The sequence below is a fragment of the Chelonia mydas genome, chromosome 7, assembly GCF_015237465.2.
Source record: "Chelonia mydas isolate rCheMyd1 chromosome 7, rCheMyd1.pri.v2, whole genome shotgun sequence".
Lineage (NCBI taxonomy): Eukaryota > Metazoa > Chordata > Testudines > Cheloniidae > Chelonia > Chelonia mydas.
This window is the reverse complement of record NC_057853.1, coordinates 45877096-45889332: the sequence shown is the minus strand read 5'-3', so window position 1 is coordinate 45889332 and position 12237 is coordinate 45877096. Positions and strand designations below refer to the sequence as shown.

At 47.2% G+C, this 12237-nt stretch overlaps 1 protein-coding gene across 1 annotated transcript in view; it reads left to right on the top strand.

Annotated features, from left to right (window-relative positions):
* The window catches only part of DNAH1 (dynein axonemal heavy chain 1), a 125261-nt gene that overhangs the window by 94013 nt on the left and 19011 nt on the right, over positions 1-12237 (top strand). The window contains exons 56-65 of the mRNA XM_037904042.2: positions 788-979; positions 2357-2524; positions 5739-5930; positions 6474-6605; positions 7183-7308; positions 7947-8066; positions 9278-9427; positions 9774-9934; positions 10882-11107; positions 11212-11407. Coding sequence (XP_037759970.2) covers positions 788-979; positions 2357-2524; positions 5739-5930; positions 6474-6605; positions 7183-7308; positions 7947-8066; positions 9278-9427; positions 9774-9934; positions 10882-11107; positions 11212-11407 — 1663 coding nt within the window. The remainder of the gene's footprint in view (positions 1-787; positions 980-2356; positions 2525-5738; positions 5931-6473; positions 6606-7182; positions 7309-7946; positions 8067-9277; positions 9428-9773; positions 9935-10881; positions 11108-11211; positions 11408-12237) is intronic.

The window sequence follows — 12237 nt, the reverse complement described above, 5'->3', positions numbered from 1 at the left end:
TAGTGATATAATGTGCCTCACATCGCTATTTTACAGAGTGAACGAATAAGCAGTATGCATAAAATCTGCTTGTATGTTAACCACAAGTCAGCATGTGAGTGAGAGATCCTGAGCTGGGGGAATGGCTATAGCAATGAAACAGAGAATCCTGCCAAATAGAGACAATCAACTCTTACACTGTTGGGCTCAGCAAACCCAGATTAAAAGGGACATTGTAGAGTTCACCATCATAGGGGAAGTGGTGTCTGGCAATCTGAACAGAGGACTTGGTGTTTCCCTGGATGTGGTTCCTGGCTGTGCCACTGACTGACTCTGTGGCCTTGGGCAAGTTGCTCCACCCCTCTACGTGCACTGTATGGAAGGTCGTGGTAAGAAATTCCACTTTGGATAGTATTTGACAATAATACAGGATTCAGTCCACTCCCTGTGTCAATAGCTGGACTGGGCAAACTGGTGTTCCCTAGTGCTAAGGGAAGGAGTTACATCTCCACATTGGTGCCATGAAGAGACAGCCCCTGCTGCCCATCACCGCCCCTGCTGCCCATCACCACCCCTGCGAAGAAGACCGTTCTGCAAACACAGGGACCATATAAACAAAGACCACCTTTTGAGGCCTACAAACAAGGAGACAGAGTTAAAGCTCATAGTGCTCAATTGCTCAGCCCTTATGTGGTGTCAGCACAATCTATTTTTGGCATGCAATAGTTGCCAATATGCAGTGCCGAAAATCAGGTTAAGGGCTGTGCTGACCCACTCCCCGTCTTACAGGGACACTTATTTTTTCTAGGTGCGAGCTATGCAGAGGCCTCCCGTTGGGGTGAAGATGGTGATTGAAGCTGTCTGTATTATGAAAGGAATCAAGCCCAAGAAAGTGGCTGGAGACAAGCCAGGCTCTAAGGTGGATGACTACTGGGAGCCGGGCAAGGGTCTTCTTCAGGACCCAGGGAAGTTCCTGGAAAGCCTGTTTAAATATGATAAGGTAAGTAATGGCAGAAGGAGGGGGGATAGTCGTGCAATTGGAACTCAGGGATCTGACCACGCTTGAGTGCCCCAAAAGTGAGAGGTGATGTGTTAGGCCTGCAGGTAATGAGCTGATGTTATGGGTGATGGTATTATGCCAGAAACAGATCATTGGAGCCAACTTTCAACTCAGAAGCCACTAAGGGAAATAAATTTTAAGAAGTGTGAAGGGGATGCTAGGGTACATGGCCTAGGGTGGGGATTCACTTTTGCTCTATCGTCAGTGGTTCTTGCGTGGTTTTGTTGTTTGACCACCTTGAGCAACAAGAAATTATTAAATACATAATAAATATCCCCCTTCTGATTCTCTCCTTGCCTTGCTCAGGAGCAGCGTTGGAGCACACAGAACTGCAGTTCTAGAAAGGTGGTTTCCTAGTCTTGCACCAGGAGATGCAGCACAGAGGCATGATGGCTCCTTGTTCAACAGTTTATTTTGTAAAGCTCTTAAGTGTCAGAAACATAACTGTCCAGCCCAGAGCCCAGTGGGTGCAGTGCTTGGGAAATCCAGGCTCACAAGCAGTCTTGGATCTCTCACTACATTGCAAGTGGAACTGAGATTCCATAGCTTTCTTGGGGTCTAGCAGGAGGATGATTATCTGCTCACTACCCCCAGGTCTCTGGTTAGCTGGTTCAGTCAGCAGCAGTGACATAACAGGAGTCCAAGTGTTCCCCCTCCTGGTGGGAGGATAACTGTAGCCCTCGCTGTGGTCTGGCAGGAATGGGGGAGTTAGAGGCTGAAGAAAGGTCAGTGAGGACTGTGTCTGAGGATATGGGAGATGCTTGCAGCCCTGTTTGAACTGGCCTGCATTTAGTACCCGACATAGCAAGGAAAGACGTTCACTTACAGGGCTTGTGACCGGGACTAGGATAACACAAAAATAAAGAGAAACACAGGTTTCAGAGTAACAGCCGTGTTAGTCTGTATTCGCAAAAAGAAAAGGAGTACTTGTGGCACCTTAGAGACTAACCAATTTATTTGAGCATAAGCTTTCGTGAAATAAAGAGAAACACAGTTATTTTAGCCAGATTTTCCTGTTCTACAAAAACCTGCTTAACCACAAGAGTGTTTTTCTACAGCCACAAAGACAATCAGAGGGAATAAATAAACAGAGACTGATTCACCTTTGTCCCAAAAACCAGCAAGGGAGGGGCACCAGCATGGAAAGAGGGGCAGCACACACACTGTTCCACACAACAGCAGCATGGGATTTCACACTGTCATGCCCATAGCACTCTAAGCCCTTCACTGTATCACTGTGGGATCTCCCACTGGACCCCTACTACTCTCAGCCCTTTGCTCACCATCTTTCACCCCTCTCCCCATCATTTCTTCCAGGACAACATTGCAGATATAGTGATTAAAAACATCCAGCCGTATATTGACAATGAGGAGTTTCAACCAGCAGCTATAGCCAAAGTGTCCAAAGCCTGCACCTCCATCTGCCAGTGGGTGCGGGCCATGCACAAATACCACTTTGTGGCCAAAGGAGTGGAACCAAAGCGGGTAAGAGCATTGCTTGTGTGTGACATACAGGGTACATGGCACCTGGTGAGCCTGGAACAAGGGCTTGCCTACATTTACAGTGCTGCACCCATGCAGCTGTGCTGCTGTAGAGTGTAGTGAAGATGCTACTTATGCTGATGTGGGAAGGTACTCCACCTCCCTAAGAGGTGGTACCTGTGTTGACAGGAGAAGCCCTCTCATCAACATAGCACTGTCTACATCAGCGTTTAGGTCAGTAAATCTGCATTGTTCAGGGGTGTGGCTTTTCCATTAAAGTGAATGGGACTTACAGCCCTTTCTAGTGGGAGGTAGTGAAAACTGCCAGCCACATGGGAGAGACCAAAGAGTATTTAAAAATGAACAGAACAAACCTTCCTGGCACAGCATGGCTTTACCAAAGAGTCTGAGCCCAAGCGCGGGGAACCAGGTATGAAATGTCAGCCCAGAACAGGCCCTCTGGAGGAATACAGCAATCCCAGCAAAATCCTTTATCCCAAACATTCCCAAAACTAATACTTTGACCAGTGTAAACCGTATGTAAAGGAGCTCCCCCACGTCCCACTTGTATAGGATGACTATGAGCCACCAATGTGATATGGCCGTGAAAAAAGCTAATATGGTCTTGGGATGCATCAGGAGAGGTATTTCCAGTAGAGATAAGGAGGTGTTAGTACCGTTATACAAGGCACTGGTGAGACCTCACCTGGAATACTATGTGCAGTTCTGGTCTCCCATGTTTAAGAAGGATAAATTCAAACTGGAACAGGTACAGAGAAGGGCTACTAGGATGATCCGAGGAATGGAAAACCTGTCTTATGAAAGGAGACTCAAGGAGCTTGGCTTGTTTAGCCTAACCAAAAGAGGGTTGAGGGGAGATATGATTGCTCTCTCTAAATATATCAGAGGGATAAATACCGGAGAGGGAGAGGAATTATTTAAGCTCAGTACCAATGTGGACACAAGAACAAATGGATATAAACTGGTCATCTGGAAGTTTAGACTTGAAATTAGAAGAAGGTTTCTAACCATCAGAGGAGTGAAGTTTTGGAATAGCCTTCCAAGGGAAGCAGTGCGGCCAAAAGACCTATCTGGCTTTAAGATTAGACTCGATAAGTTTATGGAGGAGATTGGGTGATGGGATAACATGATTTTGGCAATTAATTGATCTTTAAATATTCATGGTAAATAGGCCCAATGGCCTGTGATGGGATGTTAGATGGGGTGGGTTCTGAGTTACTACAGAAAATTCTTTCTTGGGTGTCTGGCTGGTGAGTCTTGCCCATATGCTCAGGGTTTAGCTGATCGCCATATTTGGGGTCGGGAAGGAATTTTCTTCCAGGGCAGATTGGAAGAGGCCCTGGAGGTTTTTCGTCTTCCTCTGTAGCATGGGGCACGGGTCACTTGCTGGAGGATTCTCTGCTCCTTGAAGTCTTTAAAGCATGATTTGAGGACTTCAGTAGCTCAGACATAGGTGAGAGGTTTTTCGCAGAAGTGGGTGAGTGAGATTCTATGGCTGCATTGTGCAGGAGGTCGGACTAGATGATCATAATGGTCCCTTCTGACCTTAATATCTATGGATCTATGAATTTTAACTTAATGCTCTGTACTGGGGGGGGGCGGGCAGGGAGGAAGGGGAACGCAACCCAGGGCCAGCTCCTCAGCTGGGTGTCAATGAACATAGCTCTACTGAAGTCAGAGCAATGCTGATTTACACCCATGGAGGAGCTAGTCCCTGAATCCTGCTTTACTACTTGGCTTGTGGACTGCAGTAGCCATCTGGAGACTGAGCAGGCAGTTGGATGGGAATTGAAAAAAAGTTATAAAATCATCACATCCCAGCACAAAATCTATTCCTCCATCCTTTACAGTGATGGAAGCGAAGAACACCAGCGATCTTCATTTGCTTGTCAAAATAATTACATGCCCAGGCCAACTAGAGAGTTTGAGAAGTTACTCCAGAAATTCCCCCAACCCCCCATCCCATTACAACAAGTTCCACCCCTTTGGAGGCTGTCAAGCAGTGATCCAAGAGCATCTGCGCTGGATCCTCAGCTGGTGTAACTCTGATTTACAGCAGCTGAGGAGCTGGCCCAAGTCTCCCTCTAGCTGTAAGAACCAGCTGGTGGCTTTTTTCAGGGGTAAAGAGTTGATGTGGGTTTAGACTATTGCGTTTGGTGGCGAGGCAGACACTGCTCTGTGCCCACAGAGGGCTTACCTTCCCCTCCTCAGCACATGCACTCTGGAAGGGGTAAGGACACAGGGCCCTGGTGTGATGCGGGGGAAAGTTTAGATGCCATATTTGTCATTGGATTTTTTGTACAGAAGGTGAAATGTAGTTTGTGGTTTAGAGACAATTGTGGTCTAGGGGGCTAAACTGGGATTGGGGATTATTCTTTCATTCTAATCCTGGCTCAGACAGCAGCTCTTTTGTGAGCTTGGGTAAATCACCATGTATCTGCTTCCGTTTCCCTATATATCAATGGATGATAATACTCACCTGTCTTTAGGGGAGTTTGAGGAGTAATTAGTTGATATTTGTGTAGTGTTTTGAACATGGAAAGTGCTACCATTGTATTATTATTATTTTAGTTCCTATGGAACATTATCTTTTCAAGCACCTTATTGGAGAGGTCTTGGTGCTGCATTTCCTTGTTAGAGCTCCCCAAACATCCATTTGTCACCATTATGTACAGTCTGTTTTCTCTGTAGAGTCAGGATTTCGGGGGAGGGGAGGAGTAACAGTAAGTAACAGTGCTTAACTCATGTCTGTGGCTGCTATTACTAACAGCAAATCAGGCTCTACCAGCTAGTGGTTAATATTGATAGACCTGCCCCTGAAAGATATTGGGCCCCCAGCTCTTTCCCCCAGTGGTTTCAGAGGGACCTGGGAATGCTCAGCATCTTTGAACCTCAGGCTGTTTATTTGGGTGCCTAAACACTAAAGTATGTTCTTAACATTAAACACCCTATTAGCCCAAGTGGCTTGGCCAAGGCAGTGATGAATTAACCTATGCGTTGGATGAGCTAAAGCCCATGGTACCTTGGAGATAGGATAGTGGGAAAGCTGTAGCATTCCGGGGTGGGGTTGCTGAATTCTGACTGCATAGCATAAATAGCCTAGGTAGTTTCTCATGAATATAGTCCAGCTCTAAGCACTCTCCCTTGGTGGATGGAAGTCTGATCTGGAGTTCCAGTGCATCTTCTCTTTTCACAGCAAGCCTTGCGGGAGGCAGAAGAGGACCTGCAGGTCACTCAGAAGATCCTTGATGAAGCCAAGGACCGCCTGAGAGAAGTGGAGGATGGCATTGCCACCCTGCAGGCCAAGTACAGGAACTGCATCGCCAAGAAGGAAGAACTGGAGATGAAGTGTGAGCTGTGTGAGCAGAGGCTGGGCCGGGCTGACAAGGTGAGGGACAGAGCCAAGTTCTGACGCCAATTCCATGGCAAACATGCTTTTGGCATATTCCTTACTAGTAATGAGACATTTGCGGGGGGCTCATGGGGCTAACAATAAAGGTCTCATCTCTACATGTTGCTTCTAATGGCATTTTCTGCCACACAGCTCATGCCAGTAACAGGATAGACCCACCGGGCCAGATCCTGGCCCCAACTGTGACAACACAAAGGGGTTAGGAAGCCGGTTTAAACACCCAGCTGCTGATTGCTCTGGCATGGGAGAATCCCTGGGTAACAAAGCTGTCTTCCACCACCTTCCGTCCCAGCCCCAGTGTGGAGGGTGTGCCTGAGATAGGCCAGGGGCAGGACGAAAGCATCACTAAGCCCTGGTGATATGCAGCGTCTGGAGGGCCATTGCGGCTGATCATAGTTTAAAAGAGTTGTTGGAGCTGTGGCACAGCTAGGGCACTCCTCGTAGGGATGTGGGCCATAGGAATGGGGCTGTGCTATGAGAAAGCTGGCTGGTGATCTGATGTGTGTGGTGATTCCACAGTTAATTAATGGACTGGCAGATGAGAAGGTGCGCTGGCAGGACACAGTCCAGAACCTGGATTATATGATCAACAATATCGCAGGAGATGTGCTGATTTCAGCTGGCTTCGTGGCATACTTGGGCCCTTTCACAGTAAGCAGATAACAGGAACTCTTTCTTTGAAGGATCTGAGTACAGCTTTCCACCTCTCTTAATCCCAGGGTCTAGAATTCAGCCTCTCTTCTTTGTTGGTAGATCAGCTTCCAAAAGCTGAAGGGAAAAGCAGATCACTGGGGCAAAGTCAGCTCTCAGTGATGCCAAGGCAGTTGCATTGAAGTTGAAGGGACCGTGCTAGTGTTACACCACAGAACTCAGGTGCCCAAGAACTTCTCAGGCTCACTACAGTTATCCAGTTCAGTAATCTGACTGCCTGTGGGGTTCCCAAAAGCATATTCTCTATGTCTGACCCTTAAAGAGGGAAATTTCTGATGCAATTTGAAGGATGTGACCAGCAAGTCTAAACCCTGTTGAGGCTGTGCCATGGAGCATGCATGCGGCAACCAGGCAAATGGGCCTCAAGTTTCCCCTTGGTCTGTTGAAGAGGTTAGGCTGAGCCATGGAGCTGGATTTGAACATGAACAGCAGTAGGAGTGTTGATTTTAAAAGCAAATCACGCCAATGCATAATTCACACTAGTGTCTAGCTGATGGAGCTTTGCTTCCCTTGGCAGGGCCAATACCGCACAGCACTATGTGAGGACTGGCTAAAGAAACTAGAGGAACACAATGTCCCGCACACCAGTGAGCCAAGCTTGATAAGCACTCTGGGAGACCCAGTGAAAATCAGATCATGGCAGGTATGTGGTGGACAAAAGCATTAATGCAAACTGATGCTCTACATCACCCAAAGAGCCCCCTTCACAATGGGAATCCTGAAGTGGCTGGTTATGGTGACTTTAGAGCTCTTTTGAGCAGTGTAAAGGAACTTTAATGTGGTGGAGGACCTGGCCCCGGTCTCTGCACTTCTGTAGCACAGCTCTGCATCATCGCATGGTTCCTTCCACAAAAGCAAGACCGGATCCTGTTTAAACACTGCTGGTGCTAGCAAGGCTCTAACGCAGCTTCCCTGATAGTGAGGAGAGGGCTTTCTGGTGAGAGTGATGTGTTAGAACCATGCGTGGGGATCTAGCCTAAAAAATGGTTTGGCTAGTACATTTTCTCAAGAAAAGAATCACTGTCCTCCCTGGTCAGAGAAGCATTGTTAGAACCTTGCTAGCTGCAACCATGTTTAAGTGTGGTTGTAGTTGGCCAGGTTCTGAGTCCAGTGTGTATAGGACACTTGTGAGTTACCCAGATGTGTGTATCAGATGTTAATGTGCTGCGAGATGGATAGCTCTGCAGTTTATCAAACACTGAACTGTGGCAGGAAAGAATGCCTATGTTGTAAGACACAGTTGCTGTTAGACATCTGATGTGCCTTTTCGGCTGTGATCAGATTGCCGGCTTGCCTAATGACACCCTGTCTGTGGAGAATGGAGTAATAACACAGTTTTCACAGCGCTGGACTCACTTCATAGACCCCCAGGGACAAGCCAACAAATGGATCAAGAACTTGGTAAGGGTTTCTACCACTCTTGACAAAGGGGTAGCTAAGTTTGCTGGGATCCTTCCATTGTTCTATCCTCAGGGTCAGAAGATTCCCAATGGTTCTTTCTATTTTGTTTCCTCCCTCTCTCTTCCTTTCCTTCCTTCCTTTTACAACAGACTTTGTTTGGAGCTGTGTATAGAGAGGCCTTAAATCCCTTGGGGGTGGGATTTTTATAGGAAAAGGACAAGGAAAAAAATCCAACCCACCCCAGAGTCAGGCAGAATAGATGGGCTTTGCAGTTTGCCTTAAAGGTCCATAGATTCAGGCTACTTTCACTAAGTGGGAGAAGAGTCCAGGGCCCTCACTGAGCACTCCTGTTGTTTTATAAGATGGGGGGTCCAGCCTGAGACCGTTTCCTGACCCATAAATGTAGCAGGATAGCTCAGGGACGAGAGAGGAAGTCTCCCTTGCAGGCTTTGAGAGGCAGTGTGGCCTAGTGACTAATGTACTGGACGGGGACGCAGGAGACCTGGCCTGTTGGGTGTCTTTGGGCAACTCACTTTAACCACTCTGTGCCTCAGTTTCCCCCATCTGTAAAGTGGAGATAATGATACTGCCTCTTGTGTAAAGTGCTTTAATATCTACTGATGAAAAGTGTATAAGAGCTAGGTATTATTATTAGAACCAAAGCACTCACCATGCCTTGTGTTCGCCTGCCAGGAGGCAGTTTGTTCTATATGGTCTGCCTCCAGACTGCTGTACAAGTGGAGTGTTTCCAGAGAGAGTCACTGGTGCTTTAAAGCAGCAGCAGCTCTCTAGTGTGTGGGAGGGAGGGATTTAGCAACTTTACTTGCTGCTGCTGCTGCTCCTCTACTCCCTGGAGGCTTCTGTAGTCCCACCTTGCTGCTCCTGCCTTGCAGGCTAATCAGAGGCAGATCTTTGAGCCCTGAAGCACTGAAGGGGCGGGATTCCACTAAAGTTGCAGCTATGAATGTAGAAAGTCAGGAAATGCAAAACATACCCATGTTACCTTGGCCACATTGCACTTAGTAGGCATTTGCTAAGTCTGATATAAGGCCCTGATACGTAACACAGACGAAGCCTTTGTACGTCCTTTTTTTTTTTTTTTGTATTTGCAATCTTAATGCAGTAGCGCACTTATTTGTTTAATGCACAAGCAGTTTGGCTTCCCTGCTTTGCCCACACCTAGACTCCTCTCTCACCATCTTGTCCTTCAGGAGAAGGAGAACGGTTTGGAGGTGGCTAAGCTGAGCGACCGGGACTTTCTGCGCAGCTTGGAGAACTCCATTCGCTTCGGGAAGCCATTCCTGTTGGAGAATGTAGGGGAGGAACTGGATCCGGCTCTCGAACCCGTCTTGCTGAAACAGGTTCTTCCCTGCTGTTTGTCTGACGAGATGAGCAGGAAGCCTGGCCAGCCTGGAGCTGGGGTGGAGTGGGCTCTCCAGCACTGGCATGAGAATGGCTTTGTCCTTCCTTAATGAAGATGTGTTTTGTAAGGTTGAGATTTTGGAGGCAAGGAATTTAGATGCTCAGTACAAATTAATGGAAATTGTGCATCTAAATCTCCTAAATGGCTTTGAAAATCTTTATCTAGCCAGCCTGCAATGGAGCCAGATTAATAGTGGGACTCCCTCTTTCGCAGGCTCTCAACACACCTATGTTTTTTAAATGTAGAGGTTCCGACTTGTGTTGTCCGTGTCCCTCTCTTTACAGATTTATAAACAGCAAGGCAGCACGGTACTGAAGCTGGGAGATACGGTTATTCCATACCATGAGGACTTCAAGATATACATCACTACCAATCTGCCCAATCCCCACTATACGCCAGAGATCTCCACCAAACTCACGCTGATTAACTTCACCCTCTCACCCAGGTAACCAGTCACCGCTTTGTACCAGTAGCCACTGAACTGTTGCAAACATTGGCCACTCTCCTGTTCCTGAGCTATTGAAATCAAACTCTACATGAAGTGAGTAAGGATGGTCCTGTGCTGAGGGTACTAGCCTGGAACTCTGGAGATCTGGGTTCAATTTCGTGCCCTGACACAGACTTCCTGACCTTGGACAAGTGACTTAGGGCAAGCCTACACTACAGGGCTAAGTCGACCTAAGTGATGCAACTCCAGCTACGTACCTTAGGTCAACTTATTGCAGTGTCTACACCGCACTGGGTTGACGGGATAAACTCTCCCATCGATTTACCTTATGCTTCTTGTTCCAGTGGAGTACTGGAGTTGATGGGAGAGCGATGGGTGGTCGATTTAGCGGGACTTCACTAGACCCACTAAATCGACCCCCGGTGGATTGATCGCTGCGCAAAGTGGAGACAAGCCCTTAGTTCCTCTGTGCCTCATGAAGATAATAGCCTTTCTCTGCCACACTGCGCTTTTGTCAGGTGCTCAGGGATTATAAGCAATGGGGGCCATGTACGTACCATAGATAGTTGCACCATGTGGCTCCAGAGCAGATGGGACATTTAGGGCAGTGGTTCTCAACCAGGTGTACGCAGAGGTCTTCCAGGGAGTACATCAACTCATCCAGATATTGGCCTAGTTTTACAACAAGCTACATAAAAGGCAATAGCAAAGTCAGTACAAACTAAAATTTCATACAATGACTTGTTTGTACTGCTCTATATACTATACACTGAAATAATTTTATAATTATATGGTAAAAAGGAGAAAGTAGCAATTTTTCAGTAATAGTGTGCTGTGACACTTGTATTTTTGTCTGATTGTGTAAGCAAGTAGTTTTTAAGTGAAGTGAAACTTGGGGGTACGCTCTGACATCCCAGCGATAACATCCAAGGGTTTTGTTACAGTGGCTTGGAAGACCAGTTGCTGGGACAAGTGGTAGCTGAGGAGCGACCAGACTTAGAAGAGGCGAAGAACCAGCTGATCGTTAGCAACGCCAAGATGCGACAAGAGCTGAAGGAGATAGAGGATCAGATCCTCTACCGGCTAAGCTCCTCCGAGGGAAATCCTGTTGATGACTTGGAGCTCATCAAAGTGCTGGAGGCATCCAAGCTAAAAGCAGGGGAAATCCAGGTAAGTGACTGATTCACATGCACAGACACCCAGCCCTGGTCAGTTTAATCCTTTACAGGAAACATGAAAATGTGCAGCTGTGATGCCTCTGAATGTTCCTACAGGCCAAAGTGAAGATAGCTGAGCAGACAGAAAAAGACATTGACATCACTCGTCTGGAGTACGTGCCTGTAGCTGTCCGCACTCAGATCCTTTACTTCTGCGTTTCTGACCTGTCCAACGTTGACCCCATGTATCAGTATTCGCTCGAGTGGTTCCTCAACATCTTCTTGTCCGGAATCACAAACTCCGAGAGAGCAGGTACCTCTGAAGGGTTAGGGTGCTTGCTGCTGTGAAAATGTGATCATTGCACTCCTTTGCTCAACACCTGGGGGCAAACTCAGCCCTGGTGCAAATGTGAGACTTAGATCTGGCATAGTCACGTTTAGTGGAGTTGCTGCTTATGCCGGATCTAAGTCTGGCCCTAGTTGTTTACTGCCAGAGCTGCTTGAACGTGGTCTCGTTGCCGTCAAGCTTGAAAGTTCCTTCTTTTTTGAGACACATAAAGCTGTAATTCAAGATGAGACATGAAGGCATCCTACATCAGCCAGCTTGGCATTGCCAGCATGAGAGAATTCTCTCTTGCTGGGAGCATCTTTCTCCTCCAATCGTTCTCCTCTAAAGGGCCAAATTATTACCTGGTACAAAACAGGGGTAAGCAGCTTGTCCTTACCAGTGAGTGTCTCTGCTCTTCATTTGGGGATTGCTTTTTCCTTGCAGTAAACTTTATTAAGCCCTTCAAGCGCCTCTCCGAGCCTAAGCATCTACCAATTCTCTCACTCCAGTGTCCATCAACATGAAGTCATCAGCATGACTTTCTGAGGAGCGAGACAAACCTCAGAGGAGCTCTGATCCACTCTCTGACAGCATTTTTCCCTGCCTCTGGGCCACCAAGCCAGTCCCATGCAAAGATGTTTAATTTCTGGTCAGACTGCTGCTGTTAACTAGAAATACTGAATTTCATGGATCAGGGCATTTAAAATACTGGCAGCACAGAGTAACCTTGAAATTGATGCAAGGGTAAATTCATCTTCCTCAGCCACTCCCACTTTGCTATCATCCCAGGAACAGCACAGATATCATGGCCAGAT